At 43.5% G+C, this 19,406-nt stretch overlaps 2 protein-coding genes across 7 annotated transcripts in view; both read right to left on the reverse strand.

Annotated features, from left to right (window-relative positions):
* The window catches only part of LOC117855780 (uncharacterized), a 34,294-nt gene extending 26,313 nt beyond the window's left edge, over positions 1-7,981 (reverse strand). For 3 of the 6 annotated variants that reach the window (XM_072294246.1, XM_072294242.1, XM_072294244.1), the window contains exons 1-3: positions 7,755-7,981; positions 7,528-7,564; positions 4,375-4,484 (exon numbers count right to left, since the gene is read on the reverse strand). The gene's annotated coding sequence lies outside the window, so the exon portion shown is untranslated. The remainder of the gene's footprint in view (positions 1-4,374; positions 4,485-7,527; positions 7,565-7,754) is intronic. The other 3 variants (XM_072294243.1, XM_072294245.1, XM_034738159.2) reach the window with 3 other exon arrangements.
* On the reverse strand, positions 4,362-7,904 carry LOC140220085 (probable glutathione S-transferase GSTF1). Its single transcript, XM_072293946.1, has 3 exons — positions 7,755-7,904; positions 7,508-7,564; positions 4,362-4,484 (listed from the first exon to the last, which is right to left on the reverse strand). The coding sequence occupies exons 1-3, from the start codon at positions 7,902-7,904 to the stop codon at positions 4,362-4,364; spliced, it is 330 nt and encodes a 109-aa protein (XP_072150047.1).
* Positions 7,982-19,406: the final 11,425 nt, after the last annotated feature.

Genomic DNA, 19,406 nt, shown 5'->3' on the forward strand with positions numbered 1-19,406 from the left:
CAGGAAGAGGGGATTATTGAGGGGGAGGAGAACCTTAAAAAGTATATAACAAAATACTATAAAGGTTTATTCGGATCCCAAATGAGCAACAAATGTTCTATGAACGAGTCCTTGACAGAGGATATCCCTCAAGTAACAAGGGAGGAAAATGAGATTTTGACTGAAAAGTTTACGGAAAAAGAAGTTAGAGAAGCCATATTCCAAATGAAGCATAACAAAGCCCCAGGACCTGATGGATTCCCAGTTGAGTTCTATCAGGTTTTTTGGAGCCTCATAAAGAATGACCTAATGGCCATGTTTGAGGATTTCCATAAGGGTACGTTACCACTATATAGTTTAAATTTTGGAATTATAACATTAATTCCTAAACTTAAAGAGGTTAAGATGATCCAGCAATATAGGCCAATCTGTATGTTAAATGTTAGCTTTAAAATATTCACAAAGGTGATGGCCAACAGATTTACCCTGGTGGCTAATAAAGTGATAAAACCATCTCAGACTGCCTTCCTACCTGGAAGGTACATTATGGAAGGGGTGGTAATACTGCATGAGACAGTACATGAGTTGTGTAGGAAAAAACAGGACGGGATAATTCTCAAATTGGACTTTGAAAAAGCCTATGATAAGGTTAACTGGACTTTCTTACAGCAGGCTCTAAAAATGAAGGGTTTCTCTCCTACATGGTGTAAATGGATTGAAAACATAGTTAGTGGGGGAAGTGTTGGGGTCAAAGTTAATGATGACATTGGACATTTCTTTCAAACAAAACAAGGGCTAAGACAAGGAGACCCCCTGTCCCCAGTGTTGTTTAATGTGGTGGCTGACATGCTAGCAGTCCTAATAGCCAGAGCCAAGGAGAAAGCGCAAATTAAGGGTCTAGTACCCCATCTGGTAGATGGAGGATTATCTATCCTCCAATATGCAGATGACACAATCCTTTTTATGGAAAATAATATAGAACAGGCTAAAAATCTGAAGTTAGTACTAAGTACATTTGAAAAACTCTCAGGCCTCAAAATCAACTTCCATAAGAGTGAATTGTACTGTTTTGGGGAGGCAAAAAATATAGTCAAAGAATATGTGGAGATCTTTGGGTGCAAGGAAGGAATTATGCCTTTTAAATATCTTGGAATTCCTATGTACCATCGTAGACTTACCAATAAAGATTGGAAAATGGTTGAAGAGAGGTTCCAGAAAAAACTAGCAAGCTAGAAGACTAAATTATTGTCAGTTGGAGGAAGGTTGGTACTAATAAACTCTGTCCTTTCTAGTTTACCAATGTTTATGATGTCCTTCTTTAGAATACCTAAAGGTGTTCTCAAAAGACTGGACTACTACAGATCTAGATTCTTTTGGCAATGTGATGAATACAAAAAGAAATACAGATTGGCCAAATGGAGTATTTTGTGTGTACCAAAGAGCGTAGGAGAATTGGGCATATCAAACCTGGAAGTGCAAAATAGATGCTTGTTAAGCAAGTGGCTATTTAAACTTTTGAACGAGGAAGGGGTATGGCAAAAATTACTTAGAAGAAAATACCTAAGTAATAAAACTCTTACTCAAGTGAAGAAGAAAAAGGGAGATTCACAGTTTTGGGGTGGACTCATGGAAATAAAGGATCAATTCATAGCAATGGGTAGGTTTGAAGTGCATAATGGAAAGAAAACCAGATTCTGGGAAGATGTATGGATTGGAAAGAAAGCTCTGAGGGAGAGATTCCCATCTTTGTTTAACATAGCTAGGAGGAAAAATGACACTGTGGCCAAGGTCTGTGGAGCGGTTCCCCTGAATGTGTCATTCAGAAGAGCTCTCACAGGAGATAAATTAAATGATTGGCTAAAATTGGTGGCTGAAATAGAAGGTCATGGCTTGGAAGATCAGGAAGATAGATTTTGTTGGAGCTTAAACAAAAGCAAAGAATTCTCAGTAAAATCCATGTACAGAGAGATAATGCAAGTTGAAGGAACTCCCTCCTTGTGTGCAGAATGGAAGTTAAAAATACCTTTAAAGATCAAAGTATTCTTATGGTATTTGAAGAAGGGAGTGATCCTAACTAAGGACAATCTTGCAAAGAGAAGATGGCAAGGTAGTACCAAGTGTTGTTTTTGCAACGATGAAGAAACGGTGCAACACCTATTCTTTGATTGTCATTTAGCAAGATGCATTTGGAATACAATTTTCTTTTCATTTGGAATTCAACCGCCTGTTAGTGGTCCTAATATGCTGGGTTCTTGGGCTAGAGATTATCCCTGGAAATATAGAAACCAGATGATTGTAGGAGCTGTTGCACTATGCTGGGCTATTTGGTTGAATAGAAATGATGTGTTGTTCAAAGGAAATACCACTAACTCCTTTTTGCAGGTAATGTTCAGAGGAACTTATTGGGCAAGGGCATGGGCGATGCTATCTAAGGAAGAAGAGAAAATTGATTTGAAGAAGAACTGTAGCAGACTTGAAATTACTGCTTTGGATTTCTTCCATAAATATGGATGGAACTTTAGGAGAAGATTGATGTCTTAGGCTGTCTGGCGTCAGGGCAGATCTTGAAAGGTTTATGTGCTGATGGCGTGGGTCTTTCTTCAGTTTACCTGGAAGCTGTCTCTAGATCTGGGACCTTGGTCTGTTTTAGTTCGATCCTAAGAAGTATCAGAGATCTTGTTTAGTCTTGTCTGAACTCCGTTTTGGAACCAGACTATAGACCTAGGAGCTTGGTCTGTTTTAGTTCGATCCTACCTTGTTTAGTCTTATCTAAACTGTGTTTTGGCTCTAGTAGTTTCAGGAGCAGCCTGAGAGCTGCTTGTTATGTGTCCAGGTTGTAAGTTGGTGGCTGTAGACATCCAATTAAGGATGATCGAGGCCGGACAATGTTCCTTAATCTAAAAAAAAAGATGAAATTGGTTAGCTTGTGGAATGGTGCGCGAAACTTACGGAACAGCATCAGGTCTCCGTCCTGGAACCCCGGGACCTGCCCGAACGGCTGTGATTGGAAGAGCAAAAGATAAACCAGGTTGTCAATTGCAATCGCATATACGCCTCTGGCGGGTAGAAACTGGGCCGAAATGCATGTCGTTACGTTTCTGTCAAGGTGCTCGGCACCCTTGTGCTCCTTGGCATGGAAGTCGACGTCAACGACATCGTACTCGGCGCCCACCTCCTCCAGGCACACCAGCGCCGCCGACCCGAACACCTTCACCGGCGACATGGATAGCTATTCGCTAGCTTGCTCTGCGTGACTGCGTCTGCTTCTGCTCGCAGAGATACAAGCCGGAGCAGGATCTGCTTCTGCTCGCGGAGATAGAAGCCGGAGCAGGATGCAGGCTATTTGCAATTTGCACTGTGCAGTGTCCGTTGCCCTTATATGGCATCTATGTGGGCAAGGATGAAACTGGTACCGATATTATCTGTCCATTCGTCCGATCGTGGGGGTTCAGACACTAAAATGGATAGTTCGTATTCATTTTAGTATCTGAACCCTCCGTATCGTATCCAAATCTACATACTCAAAGTTGGATATTTATGATGCAAATAGGATGAATATCAATATTCGACACATCTTGGGATTAATCATATCCGTATTCGATCCGAGAAAAAAAGAACGTATCTGGTGCAAACTATCTACCCCGTGCAACCTTGGAAACTATGAATCAAGACCACAAGATGCTAATCTAATGAATAAGATTAGTGGTGGGATTATTTTGCGCTTAACCTCCACCACCCACTGGCCACTTTATCCAATACCTCCTGCGTTGGGGGGGCAATAATTCCACCTTTAACCCTATTCATTGGATTAACATTTTGTAACTTTAATTCATAGTTTCCAAGGTTATACAGGGTAGATGGTTTGCACCACATACATTTTCAGAAGAAAATAAATATAATGTTTGTATCCGCGTTCGTATCTGGTCTGTTTTCATCCCTATTTGTGGGTGACCAGCTTGGATCGTTTATTAATTTATTATGGATAGCTTCTTGTGTGTTTCCTGGAATTGTAGTGAGTAGGTTAGGAGTCTATTCCATTGACTGTCGCAGAAAGTGAGAAAGGTACTGCGACTGCGAGTGCATTCACTTTTGGAACGAAACGGTCTAGCAGAGGGATTGGAGCATTTCGACTCCTCTCACCATCAGAAGGTGCTTGACAACACGTTAAAGCAGACAGTAATTCTAATATGCAAGTTTCAACATATATAATCGTTTGACTTGTAATACCCGATACGTTCGATATTCCATTAATTTTTTTGTGTAACTGATTTGCAATTACATATGGTTGTAACATGACAAAGTCCACAGTCCACACATCACATTCACACATTATAGAAGTAGTACGCACAGCAAAATACACACTGGAAAATACGAATGGGATGCTATGACGCGTACCTCTGACGATCAGTATTTGGGCAGCTGGGCGACGAATCGAACAGCGATGCATATGGCGTGGCCATGAAGTAGACCGCGTAGGGGAAGTAGCTGAGGTCCGCCAGGCTAAACTTAAAAAATGTATTTGATTTGCATATTATATTACTTATATCAGATTTGTTCACAAACATCTTGAAAGTATGTCCTATTTCTACAAACTAGGCAGAAAAACTTGAACTTTTGCATACTGAAGAATTTCTACAAACATTGCTCAAATTAAGTTCATAATTTGTAATGACGCAGCGGAAAAACTTCCAGGTTTCTTTGTACACTCTACATATAATTAATATTAAAGCATCTTTATTCTGGTTTCCAACCAAATTTGAACATATAAAATTCATTAAAGAACATTTCATCACCAAAGCTAATACATAAGTTAATACATAAGTTAAGAACACCTGTATAGATCCAGACTCATACAAATAACACATAGGTCCCAGCTCTCCCCCCCCCCCCCCCCCCCCAAAAAAAAAAAAAAAAGAAGAGATGGGTGTTAGAAAATATGAATTCACAAGAAATGCTCCTGACATTCATTTAATAAACCCAAAACATTTCTAATAAAACATATTTTGGTTCCACGAAAGGTCCCCAAATTGCAGTCTGTGAGAAGCGCAACTTTTGTCTCTCACCGCCACAGGTGAGGTTAGGCAGTCTCGCCGATGAGCACCAGGTTCTTCCCTTGCTGCTTCTAGGTGTCGTGGAGTACTCCAAGGATTGTTGCTACTTGTCTGCTACCCCTTGTCCAACAGCTGTAATTTTATACTTGTAGCCAAAAATTTCATACTGCTAATTTTGCAAATCTGCTAGTGCGGCTGTTTTAATTTGATCTATTAGGACACTGTAAGTCTGAATCTTGTTACGTCTTAATATGCAGCTGTACCCCTGTATATAACTGCTATGCCGATCACATCTTCTAGGTGTCGTGGAGTACTCCAAGGATTGTTGCTACTCGTCTGCTACCTCTTGTCCAACAGCTGTAATTTTATACTTGTAGCCAAAAATTTCATACTGCTAATTTTGCAAATCTGCTAGTACGGCTGTTTTAATTTGATCTATTAGGACACTGTAAGTCTGAATCCTGTTACGCCTTAATACAGCTGTATGCCTATATATAACTGCTGTGCCGATCACATCTTATCTCCCAATGTGCTCCCTGACGTGAATGTGCAATAACAACATCACTCCATCGGTCTCAACTTTTGCAGAGATATGAGAAGGTTGTAGGCAGAAACTACCTGTTTGCCATGTTTTAATCATACTGCCTGCTAAGCATCTTGAATAAGTTGGACTTGTGATGCAAAGGTTTATGATCTGTTGTTCAGAATATGATGACCTGATGTTTGCCATGTTTTAATCATACTGCCTGCTAATCATCTTGAATAAGTTGGACTTGTGATGCAAAGGTCTATGACCTGTTGTTCAGAATATGATGACCTGATGTTTACCACTTACCTTAATGTAGAACATAGATCCAATCTGAATATTTCTTGCAATTAATATGGTTGATCAGTACTTTGGTCCTGCCTTAACCGATCTATTTTATAGTACTATGATTCATTTTAATTTGAGCCAAGTCAAAAGGACTTGTGCAGTAATTACAAACTTGTGTTTTCTGTGAAGTATGCTCATGTACTAATTATTTAGCCATTATTTCTGCCAGTTTACACATTTGGTAAAACATCGAATTACTTTGTGCCATGCTATTAGCCAGCTCACGTATTAATTATTTTCCCAGTATTTCATACAGCGACGAAGTCATGGCTGTGATTCATAGTGGCATGAGGTTATATGCAAGTCATTCTTATTTCATTTTTCCTTGGGACAATGCTTTACTTTGTACTGCTGGTTAAAATCTCACTTATGTTTTTGCACGAGATTCATGAATCGATTGTAAGATGTTTCAGTTATGGGTAGAAACAGATTATTTAAGGTTCGAGCTCTGAAACATCTAGAATTATTGAAAATTTCTTTTAGCATTTTGGCCTTATTTAATTTACACTTCTGTATATACTAATGCTTAACTGGGATATAAAGGAGATCTATAAGATGTGATATCTTCTCAACGGGTTTTTGTGCAGAACTACACACATCAGTGTTATCTCGACGATTCAAGCTTATATGTGCCTGCTCCTGCTACTGTTTATTGGTTCAGATGTGCCTATACTGAAACATGCACACTGCAGCTCGCAGCTCACTCTGGTAATTACTCCTTGATACGATGAGTTATGATGTGCCTGTACGATGAGCTCTCAAACAGACCTTCCCTCCAGTGTTTTTAGTCCCGATCGTTTTTGAACCCGGAATTAAAGGAGCTTTAGTCCCGGATCTAAATTTTATAGTCTCTCGAAACTCTTTTAATCCCGATTGGTGATTCCAACCGAGATAAAAGTGGAGCTTTTAGTCTCGGTTGGAGCCACCAACCCAGATAAATGGGTTACGAGTCCCGGCTGGTGGCTCCAACCAGGACCAACCAGGACCAAAAGACCCCTTTTAATCCCAGAAGCCACTAACTGGAACTAAATATTTTTCCCACAGGCGGCCCCTCTCTCCCCCATCATATCTTCTTTCCTCCTCTCCCTTTCTCCCTTATCTCCTCTCCTTTTCTCCCTTATCTCTAGGCACAGGCAAGCGTGTGAAGGGGGCTCTCCTGCCGGGGCCGCGCGGCTAGCGCGGGAGCGCATGGGCCGACGGGGCACATGGCAGCCGAGACCGCCTCCTGCGTGCTCGACGCGGCGGGGCGCCGGCAGCTGTGGCCAAGGCTTCATCAGGCAGCCTAGAGGCACGGCGGCCGGCACGGCCCGGCCTCTAGTGGGGGCGCGGCTCCCCGCAACATGCCATTCAGCCAATGGGGGCACGGCTCCAACCGGCGGCAGGAGAGTAGCGGTTGGGGGCATGAGCGGCCAGGACCGCACGGCTGGTGCGGGAGCGCATGGGTCGGGGGGGCACGCGGCGGCCGGGACCACCTCCCGCGGCCAGCCTGCTAGGGGCAGTGGGGCGCTGGCGGCCGTGACCAAAGTCATGGGGCGGCGCATGGCCTGGGGGCATGGCGGCAGGCGTGGCCCGGCCTCCAGCCATTAGTGTTGGAAATTACTACCGCAAAGACTAGGAACTCACCAAAGAGCATGAGCCCGCCGTCCTGGAAGGCTGGAATCTGTCCAAATGGTTGGAATGAGAAGGTCAATTGGAAACGGTTTAATCAAGTGGGAGCTAGCACAATCGTATTTGTAATCAAATAAGCAGGAGATCATCCACAGAACACCCTATTGTGTTGTACCAAATGCCAAGTGAAAAAGGCAATCCAAGAAATCAGAAATAAACATCAGAGATTCAGGACCACATACGTTTCGCTCGAGGTGCTCGGGGCCCTTGTGCTCGCCGGCGGCGAAGTTGACGTCGACGACCTCATAGCCCACACCGACCTCTTCAAGGCACAACAACACTCTTGATACATTCGTCGAGATTGCCGGCCCGAATACCTTCACCGGCGCCATGCCCTCGTCATCTGTTCTGTACTGCTAAGTAGAGAGTTTCAGCACCCTGCTGGTCTCTTTAGACTTTATCTGCAGCCTGCTGCAGGCGTGTTGTAGTACGGCAAAGGAATGCGGGTCCATTTTATAGTGGTCACTGCTCGAAAACGAACGGATCTTTAGCCCCGGTTGGATAGGGCTATAGATACTAAAAATCCAATCGGGACTAACTATTCGAGATAAAGGACTAACTATTCGAGATAAAAAGAGTCCTTTAGTCCCGGGTCATTCACCCGCGGTTAAAGACTCCCTTTAGTCAGGACTAAAAAGTTTTAAAAAATAAATAAAAAAAGGTCACCTGCGCCGGCTGCCGGCCGCTCACCCACCCGCGCCGCTCACTCGCGCCCCCCACCCGGCCACCTGGGTCGGTCGCCTGCGCCCGTGCCGGCCTGGCGCCGCTAGCTTTTAGATTTTCTTCTTTCTTCATTCCTGTTCGCAAGGGTAACAACACATGTGATTTCGCTTGCCTGACGGCCACACAGAGCTCGACCTCGGCCGCGGCATCTTGCAGCCCACAAGTAAAGGGCATGTATAGGGACCACTCTTGCTGTGCCGCCGAGGAAGCCCTGGCACCCACCACTTGCACTTCCGCCAGATCGATCTTTGCCTTGTGCGGATCCCCTACTGCTTGGGCTAGCCTGTGGAAGGAGAAGAAGGGGCCGCAGAGGGGTGCGGCCGGACTGGTCTAGGAGGTCACCGGCAAGGATGCGCTGGCCGGACAGGTAGCGACACTGCCAAACTGGGGAGGAGGTCGTCGGCCCCGCGCTGCCCGCCCTGCCGCCTTCACTGCCCTACACCTCGCCCTGCTGCCAGTGATGGGTGAGCAGAGGGGGAAGGGGAGGGGCAGTAGAGGGGGAAGGGGTGGGATGGGAGGGGAGGGGGCAGCGGCGAGAGAAGGAGGGAGGGGGCGGGCCGGGAGAGGGAGGCGGCGGCGACGATGGGAGGGAAGGGGTGGGGGTGGGCTGGGAGAGGGAGGGGGCAGCGGTGGCGGGAGTGAAGGAGAGGGGACAGGTCGGGAGAGAGGGAGGGGAGGGGGTGGTAGCAGGAGCGAATAAGGGATAAAGGAAGAGGAGGAGAAGATAAGGGGAGGGGGGGAGGGGCACGTGGACTAGATTTTATCCCGGTTGGTTTTCAACAGGGACTAAAGGCCCCCTTTAGTCCCGGTTGATGTTTCCAACCGGGATAAAACATCCCCCTCGTCCCACTAGCAGTTACAATCGGGACTAAAGGGGGGACTTTAGTCCTGACGGTGGCTTTCGGTGTCTCATTTTTAACCCGAGATTAAAGACACTTTAGTCCCGGATCCAAAGTTAATCGGGACAAAAGTACTGGATGGAAGGTCAGTTCTCTAGTAGTGGGTGTTGATGGGCTTGTAGCAATAATTGTATGTTAGAGTCTTAGAGAATTGTAACCACAAACAATAATATTTTGGCTCAACAACAGGAAAACTATGTGAAGGCGGAGGGAACGTCGTTGTCTTTGCGTGACGTCACTCCATGGGTCAGCTAATAATTGGGCTAGCACTAATCAGGATTATATGTGGTTGTTAGTCTGATGCATCGCACGATATATGAGGTTGACCAAAAGCTTGGTGAACAAAGTTTCACGGACATGGCTCACTCCAGTTTGGGTCCTTAAACTTCATATTAAGCTTCAGGGTACGGTTTGATGTTGGTGATGATGGTCACCGGGACGAGGCACGGTATGTAAGTTCAAGGACCATGACGCCGTAAGAGGGAGTGAATTAGATGTTTAAAAAATTAAGACTGCGAGCATATAAAAAATCTATTTAAACTTCTATCTAGATGTGCACTAGGAACCGTGACACCTTAAGAGGAACGTGAATTGGGTGTTCCAAAAACTAATACCCCAAGTACATATAAAAAGCTATTCCAACTTCAATCTAGAGGTGCAATAGCCTTTTCTATGTATTGCTATCTCTACCGCAAAAAAATTTTGCACCCTAGCTTCAATCCTATAAACTACACATGATAATTCTACGAAAGGTAAACGCGGAATGTAAAGTGCAATAAGAAATGCAAAAGGTAAATGAGGTAGAGAAGGCAAACTCCTATCATGGTGACACGGTGATTTTTACCCAAGGTATCACAAAGCAAAGCTTTTCACCAATTCTCGTTGTTAGATCCCCTCTCAAGGGAATACTTGCGCACACATCAGCTTCCCGGTCAAGTAACTCCGTAGGATAGTAGATGGGCCTTCCCGACATGCAAGTGGGTCTCCGCCTAGCCTCTCCCAAATGCGCCTTGCCGCTCTTCACTTGATAGAGTTTCAGCAAAACACCAAGGGCCTCTCCTCCTTTTCACATGCACCAGCAGCCAACTCTGCAAACGCGGTTGGAGGGTCTCGCAAGATTTACAAGCCTCGGATTTACAACTCTTGATGCGTGCAAGCACTGATAACAAGGAGGTGTGCTAACCTCACCTAACTCTAGACAAAATCCTAAAGCAATGCGCTAAAAGTCCTAGACTAGCACTAATCAAGAACTAATCCTTATGCTAATTGCCTTAATATTCTCTTGAGCACTTCGGTGGATAGAGCACTTATGTATGTGTGTAAACTAAGCATATAGCTTCTCAAAGTTCTAACAATCTTGAAATGACCAGGCAATGGGGTATTTAAAGCCTCATGCCAAGAAACTAGTCATTGCTCCAACGGTCATAAAAACTGTAACATCCCGGTTTTTTCCAGAATGTTATTGTTTGCAAAAATGTGGGATTTTAAAAAATTTTGTGCTTGAAGTTTTTTTCAAAATCATAAGGCTGTCTTCTGGTGTTCTCTCACCATTCCTAGTAATTAAATTAATTAAATTGCTTTGCGTGCTAAGGACAATCTCTATATTAGTGTGATTTGCTTCTTAATTGGTTTATTGGTTCTTTGATTGTGGTTTATATTTGAAATCTAAATTCAAATATAAATCTAAAGCTAACTAAACCTAACACAGCCCATAACAACCCAACTAACCCCACTAGCCCACCTAACTAACAACCCAAGTTAAGACTGGTGCAAAAACTAGAACTTACGGTTTTCCAATATCGGAACTTCCGGTCCCAAACCAGAACTTCCAGTTTTTTGATATCGCAACCTCCAGTTTTGTGCCCAGATAGCCTCCACACTGCAGTCTCTGTCCGCCTAGCCCCACATGTTAGCCTCCCACACCACTGTTGCCCTTTCTTCACGGTGCGCACGCGCACGGCACAGGCGCGATAGCGATGTGCGCGCCCACGCACGATGCTAGCCACGCCTACCATACCTTTTGTGTTGGCGCCCGTGGATGGTTGCCACGCCGCCCAGCAGCATCCTCCACTGTCCATCTTCGCCCAGAAGCCTACTGCCTCATATTAGAGCTCCACACCAACCACTCCCGTCCTCATCTGCAATTGGGTTTTTTCCCTTCATTGCCGCCGTTTGGAGAAGAGGAGAAGGAAGGAGGGGGCGCAGGGGATGGGGAGAGGTCACCAGAGGAGAAGAAGACCGCTGCTGCCCTGCCGGGACACTGCCAGAATGCCAAGCCCGCATCGCTCGTCATCGTTTCATCTCGCTAAGCACCCCTACACCCTCGTCTGCAAGCCGACCAAGTGAGCCTCACGAGCCCTGCTCTCCTGGATGAACCACCGCCGCATCTGTGATGTGAATCGCGCGTTCGCGCACGCGTGAAGCCCATCTCGGCCAAACCCTAGGCAAAACTGGAACCTCCGGTTTTGAAACCGAAACATCCGGTTTTGAGCAGCCCAGCCTGCTGTAGTTTGTAGAAACCTTAGCAAGCCTCAGCCAAATGAACCCCAAACCCCTTTTGTGGTGAACCCTAGCTTCCCAGGACCATCCAAAGCCCTTCCTAGGAGATCTCCCCAAGTGGAGAGATCTACCCGTGGAAAACCGAAGCTGCCACTTCCCAAACCGGAACTTCCTGTTTCAAAATCAGAACATCCAATTTTCCCAAACCAGAACTTCCTATTTCAAAACTGGAGCATCCAGTTTTCCTAAAAACCAAAACTTCCTGTTCCAAATCGGAGCTTCCGATTTTCCAAAGTCATAGCCTTCAGTTTTTACCCCAGAAACCAAAAACACCCCTCTACAGCTTAGCCACCAGCCTAAAAACTTTCCAAAGCCACCTGTGAACCTTAGTGGCAGTTTGCATCCAGTATGAAGCTGACCTACAACCAGTTAACTGCTAACCCCTTTGTTTCTTGGTTTTGCCTATCAAATCAAAATACCGAAAAATGATTTCAACTTTAAAAATTCTCAACTAAATCATTCTGATTCTAAAAATTATGAAACCAATTTCATAAATATACTAAAATCAGGAAACACACGTTAGACTAGGCTTTGTTCTTGTTTGGTTCTTCTTTAGATTTCTTTTGGAGTTACTTTGCAACTAGACCCTCAGTAATTATGATAATTGTGTAATTAGGAGCTGCCAGAGACTCGGAGCTGAACCTGTAGTTTGAGCCGTTTGAGGACTACTACGAGGAGGAAGACTACTTAGGTTCACACCCATTCGATTTGAATACCTATTAGGCATTGCAAGTAGTATGCTAGTGCTTTATTTCTTCGTATGATGATGATAACCATGCATAGCCTATTTTTATGCCCTGAATCCTTGTGTAACCTACTACCACATTGCTTATATATGCTAGTGCGATGCTTGCATGTGTATGGGATATTGTGATTAGGATTCTTGGCGTGAGTAGGGATAAAATGGCAGGAGAAGGTGTTTTTAGGATATTTGATGGGGGTGAGCTTTACAAAACCCAATCGTTAGTCTGGTAATGATTTGGGGCTTGGGGTTCATTCTCAGACGTTGCCTATTTCGTACCTGTTGTGGGTACATTGATTGAGGAGCATAGGAGTTGGAGATGGTGACACCTGTGATGGGTGATGTTGTGTCCGCCGCGGTGAGGCCCTTTCATGGAAGATTAGGAGCTCGCCCCGGTCTGAAGTTGAGTGGGTCACCATGCTTCACGGGAATATGTAAACATACACACCACTCGCCGAATTATGGGTTTAGGCCCGGGTTGAGACTGGCAAGTACAATACCATACCTGCCGTAGTTAGAGTACGTGTACGAGGGAGTGGTGTTGACCTTTTGCCCCCTGATTTGCTTTCGCCCCCGATTGGCCTCGGTGGGAGTGCTTCATAGTACCGAGGTGTTCCACTTCGAGGGATCACATCCGAGCCCAGTTCTGGGATCGTATCATAACTCCCAAGTTCTTCGCTCGGTAGGGTGATGTTATCTCGGTCGATGGACCATTTGCGCTCACCCCGAGATGGGTCAAGGTGTACATACTCTGCAAAGTTAAAACTATACGTATAGCCGCATCCGCGCTCATGGACAACTTTGTGACATCACAACTCTCCATTGTTTTGGGATTTTCTACCTCCCACTTATAGCTACTTTAAGTATGGTGAGCCGTAATTGTAGTCGGGGAAAGGAGAATTTGCTCCCTTCTGCTTTTAGGATCTGACTGTAGTTGTTGAGAGGCGAAGAGAGGGAGTTTTTGCCTCACCTATAGTTGGAGATAGGATGATGGTGATAGGGACCCTGTCGTGGTAGGTGTGCCCGATGTGCTGAGAGATTGGGATGGTGGATCTGAAGATTTTTCTTTATGCTTGCTGCTGCATAGGAAACCCATGCCTACTCCTTGTCTACTTTTTGACCCTTAGTACTTATGCCACTTAAAGCTTGCATACGGGTGGTGATGTGGACCTGTCCTATTCCTTGGGGACAGATCGTGAGTGTGTAGGTATGGACTTGGAGTGGAAGGCCGATCACGAAGAATTCATGAAGGAAGGGTTGTGTTGCTTCGCTCAAGGATGCCTATGGGAAGATGGTGAAGACTGAAGATGAAGACTTGAAGCCCTAGTTTCTACTGCATATGAGTTTTGTTTGTCATTTAGCCCAAGGGGAATATACCATACTCGTATTCTGAGTTGTTTCGGATGTAAATATCAAATGTTCTACTCTGGTTTTGTTGTATGGAAATGATATTATGCTGAAATGAGTTTTGTATGTGATAGCTACTGATCTAGGGACTATCACAAGGGTACAGGGATTCGGATTTTCAGATTACGAAAATCCGGGTCATTTCAAAAATAGTGATCACTGACTTATACTATGACCCCGTCATAGCCATCACCATATCATATTGTGATCAACGATTGATCCTATGCTCCAGGTAATGTAGTCACAGTATCCTTTGGTGTATGGATAAAGACTTCCAGAACCGAATTTGCATCGATACCAAGCTGATCACACCGATTCATGCTATGACTGTGACTGTGATCATTGTATCATCCTATGACACATGTAAATTTCAAACCGTGCCAGTCACCAATTCATGCTATGCTCCTTTCATGACAACCAATGTATCATCCTATGATGAATGTTAACTTCAAACTAGCTAATCACCGATTCATCCTATGATCACTGATTAATACTCTGATACGCGATTGTGATCACCATATCATACTATGATATGCGACTATGAGGAATCTTCTTAGTTTTGCTTCATTTCTTCGTGTGTCTTTGTCCCAACTTCTCTTTTATGATATCTTGGGTTGCTTTAAGGTGTTCTAGGGTCTTGTACGTGTCCTCTTGACCTTTGTTTGATTCTTATCACACAGGTCCATTACCTTGCAATCATGTGACTAAACCTTGTATAATTGCAAACGTTGTTAGTCCCATAGGTTAGTGTTGACACACAATCACCAAAATCACTAATGGTCTAGCTACGATCATTTTCCTTACAGGTTTTTCTATGTATTGCTATATTTATCAAAAAGAAGTTTTGCACCCTAAGTTCCAATCCTACAAACTACACATGGCATTTATAGGAAAAGTAACATGGAATAAATAATATGAAAGATAAATGAGGTAGAGAATACAAACTCTCGGCACGATGATGTTTTACTAAGGTATCAGAAAGCTCCAGCTTTCCCCTAATCTGAATAGAGCCCTCGCAAGTGAATTCAAGGACCAAGCTGTAATCTGACAGTCCTTTCCCACATGCTAATAGGTCTCTACCTTATTTCTCTCGGATTCTCTCCACTATCTTCACTAGGTAGAATTTTGGCGAAACACCAAGAGCCTCCTCTCCCTTTTAGAACTATTGGTGGTCACTTCACAAGCGCAGTTGGAGGGTCTTGGAACAGTCACAAGCCCATATTTATGACATTTTAGTTCACGCAAGCACTGATAACAAGGAGGTGTGCAAATCTTACCTAGCTCTAGGTTAATCCCTAAAACAATGCGCTAAAAGGCCAAAAACTAGAGCTAATCGAATCCTAAGCCTTGTTGCTAATTGCCCTAATCTTTTTTTGAACACTTTGGTGCATAAAGAACACTTGTGTGTATATGAGAACCAAGACTATAGCTTCTTCAAGTTCTAAGTCACTTCAAATGACCTTGTGGAGGGGTATTTATAACCTCATGTTAAAAAATTGATCGTTGCTCTAATGACTAGAAAGTCTACAAACACCGGATATCACTGGATGAATTGGTGAAGCATCTTTGCAAAGTTGTTGCCGCATGTTGCTCCTTAGGCCACAAACGAACCAATCTGGTACTATTTTTATTGAGTCACCAAATGAATCGATGACCTCCAAAGCTGTCCTTTTTCTTCGTCATACATCACCAACTGATTTGACGAGGGCCTTCTACTGTAGACACAATAGCATCCAGTGTTACCCTCGAAATATATAGAGCCAAAACTGAGCTGAGCCTATTATCCCCGACTCATCCATTATTATTGACACCAGATTGTCCAGTGTACATAGTACCTGTTCTTGTTCCTTCAAGCATCGATGCGGTGCAATAGATGTTAGCACCGACTTAATTAATGATTTATGTTGGTGATGCATTGTCAAGGAGGATTCGCTTTATGTCTTCGCATATCTTCGTCCGGTAATTTTCTAAATCTTTTTTTACTATTTTTTAATGGCTTCGTATTTCATCCTTTGAACCCATATAACATCTACAAAGTTATATCTTGAGAAACACATTAATATCAATGACTATGACTTAATCACCAAAATAACAAACAATGACTTAGCACCATTTTCCTTACACAAGTAATGTATGAATCAAAGAGTGTCTCATGATATCATAAAAGAGTGTGGAACACTTGGAGCTACCTCTCCCACCCGCATTTCATTGACATTTTATGGCTGAAATATGTTCACTACAAGAAATGTATTGATCTATGATGAAAATTTTATGACACATTTGTTCTTATCATAGATCTATGATGTTTTTGGATGCAAATGTCATAAAGTTTGATATCCGAGCAAATTTAGTGATAAAGTTATGGAATGCCATAAATGTGCCACTATAGCCTAAAAGAAATCATCACTCACTATTAAATGTGATTTTGTGATGATATAAGGTTCACGAAAACATTATAAACCAACTAGGATCCCACATGTAAGTTTAAGCTGATAAATAGGATGATAAAATAAAAAGGAAAACGTCCTCCTCCCATGGGTCGAACCTGTTACCGATCGAATGGGAAGTTTTTACCGCAACCAGGTCCCACATGATAGTTTCAGGTGAGTTGGAAGCAGAAGTTTTGGTAAGTTATGTTAGTCTGAGATGAAAAAGGAAAGGAAAATAAAAAGGAAATAGTGTCGATAGCAAGGCTTGAACGTTTAACCTCTTGAATGTGCTGAGACAGACTACCACTAAGACATGAACTATGTATGTTTTTTCAAGAGGACACATTTTATATATTTTGGTTCTAATAAGTGTCATCCACATGCCAGTTGCAGGCCCAAGCCTAGGGTATAATTCTCATTTCTTGACACGGCATACACTACTGCAAGAGACTCACCGGCACTGCACTCTTATTGGTTGTGGCAAAGACTAGAGCTAGCATCGGTACGCAAATCTACAACTGCCCATGATGGGAATGGTGAATCCTAGCGGTCCTAGTGGTGAAGGGAGGACGAGGAGGAGCTCTAGTCAGGTTAGTCCCCTATTTTGTGCTGCTACTTTCCCCTATCATCCTAGGGAAATAAGATTTCTGGATTTGGGGATCTGGGTTGAAGATACTAGATTCCGATTTTATCGTACCCTTAGATTTGCATTCTGGTTGGTGTTAAAAGTTGATAGGCTATAGTTTATGAAGTGAATCTCCATCATGATTTTAAGAGTTTATGCTAGAGAATCAAAGAGAATCATTTTCAGCCACAAAATCGCTTCTCTCAAAGAATCAACTCCCATAGGTGCATAGCAAAAATCATGTATCTAGAAAAGCCAAAATGACCGACAATTTGAAACAGTGGGAGTAGTTTATAATTTGATAGGTTCATATATTTTATTTGCTTCCACAGGTGCTTGGAGTCACTGATAGCTACAGCTCGCTGTGGCCTTTCTATGTGAGGTATCATTGGACATTTGACAACTCTAGGCACCGGTATGCATGCTATTGCGAGGTAAACAATAACTTGTTTCAATTCTAATAAACCTTGCTTCTACTTTTGATGTTAGTGTTGTAAATGACGAATTGTATGAACGTAATCGGTGTCTGCAGAATGAAGGGATGAAATGCACGTTGTTTAGGTGGTTGATCCTGAATGGGATGCTAGGACTAAAGGTGTCCTGGTGAAGCTGATGAAGAGGAAGGAAAAAACTGAAGAGGAAGCAAGGAAGTGGGAAGAAGCATGGAGAATTGCTAAGAAGGAGGCCAATAACACAACCTATGAGCTGCACTTGATGAAGCGATACTTTGGGGAGGCAACTAATTCCCTGATGGACACGAGGAAGAAAATGAGAAATGATGCATTGCTGAAGAAAATGGAAAACCCTTATAGCGATTACGATGCAAGGAAATGGAAGGAAGAATATGTAAAGGCTAACATGGAGCTTGAAGAGACTACCGTTGTGCTGTAGTAGGTGAAGGGACACCTCGACCAGGCCACCAATGTGGTGAAGAGGATCAATCAATCGATTCTAGAGGACAAATATAGAAGGAAACTCATCAAGGATGATTTAAGGCATAATGTCACTCATCAGGCCAAATTATGATGAATGGCTATAACATGCCATCTTATGAAACTTGTTGCTGCTGTGATGTTTGCTGCTTGTTGCTGCTGTGAACCTTGTAGTGATGAATGGCTATAACATGCCATCTTATGAAACTTGTTGCTGTAGTGATGTTTGCTGCTTGTTGCTGTTGTGAACTTTGTAGTGATGAATGTCTATGACATGCCATCTGATTATGTTGCTTTGGTTTAATCTACTTTTAATTTGATTCTAGCATATTTACCATTTAGAATTCAGATACGCTGCATAATTGAGGAACACTAATAATATAGATATTGGTAGTATATATACAAATGCGTTACAGGTGTTACAAAATGAAAGATCACTAATCTACTAATAGCTAGGCAACATCCATGTTCCTCGCAACCAAATCTAGTTCCCAGGAACCCTTGTAATGCAGATCGCAGGATCATTGTTGATGCCTACCACATTTCTTAGTCCCTACTAGTACATCTAGTATTGCTCCTCTTCATCATGCCGATAAGTTCCTAGGAAGTAAATGTGATTTCCCTTCAGGTTAGGCAAGCCACAAATGACATGCTCTTGTACAACAATGCACTTGCCAGGTCCAAACAGAATGATCTTATTCTGGAACTCTGGAGTTGTCTCCCAGGGAATAGGCTGCCAAATGTCACTGGTGAATGAATGCATAGTAAATTCCACCACCTCAACATCTCTCTCGTTGATGTCCCAGGAGCCAATACTGTGTATCCTCTCCTCTCGAACAACAAAGAACAATTGGTCTTGATCTTGGAGTAGAGAAGAGTTGCTCATGTCAAGAACCCATGATAATCGGAGTCCAACAACTTGAGGAGGTGCTGGAAGATGAAGCCCCAAGTAGATCCATGTGTGTTTAGAAGGACTGCACCAAAAATCTTCCAAAGGTATGGTAGTCTAGTTGGATTGGCTTCCCAAATGCCAGATGTAGATGGGCAATGACCCTTGCGATAGAGAAGATTTCTGCGCTAGTAGGTGTTTCGAAGCCTAAGATACAAGCATGGAGAGTAGCCATATGGCACCATGTTGGAAGTCAAGGAAGGATAATATGCTCCCTAGGAGACAAAGGATTCAGCAAGAGCACAGAGCTCCCATCTCTGTCATCTATGGCGACTAGGCATCCAGCCACTGCAACCAATCAAACTAGTCCTTTTCCCAACTAATGTTGGAAACGAGACCTCAAAAAGCTGGTGATCTATGACGAATGTGAATGTCACTACTCCAGATTCACCAATATCTTCGGATTTCAGAATCCAAGGGGCAAACAGGCGTGCCTCACCTGAACTAGCACAGTTCCAACTCTTACAGACTGCTTTCAACCTAATGAAATCTCTTGCATCACTGATCTTATTGGCGATGCTCACAAAAAGATCTGGCATAAGATTTGCCCAGGAAGGAACCATGATTGA

This window comes from Setaria viridis, chromosome 5 (assembly GCF_005286985.2).
Source record: "Setaria viridis chromosome 5, Setaria_viridis_v4.0, whole genome shotgun sequence".
Taxonomy (NCBI): domain Eukaryota; kingdom Viridiplantae; phylum Streptophyta; class Magnoliopsida; order Poales; family Poaceae; genus Setaria; species Setaria viridis.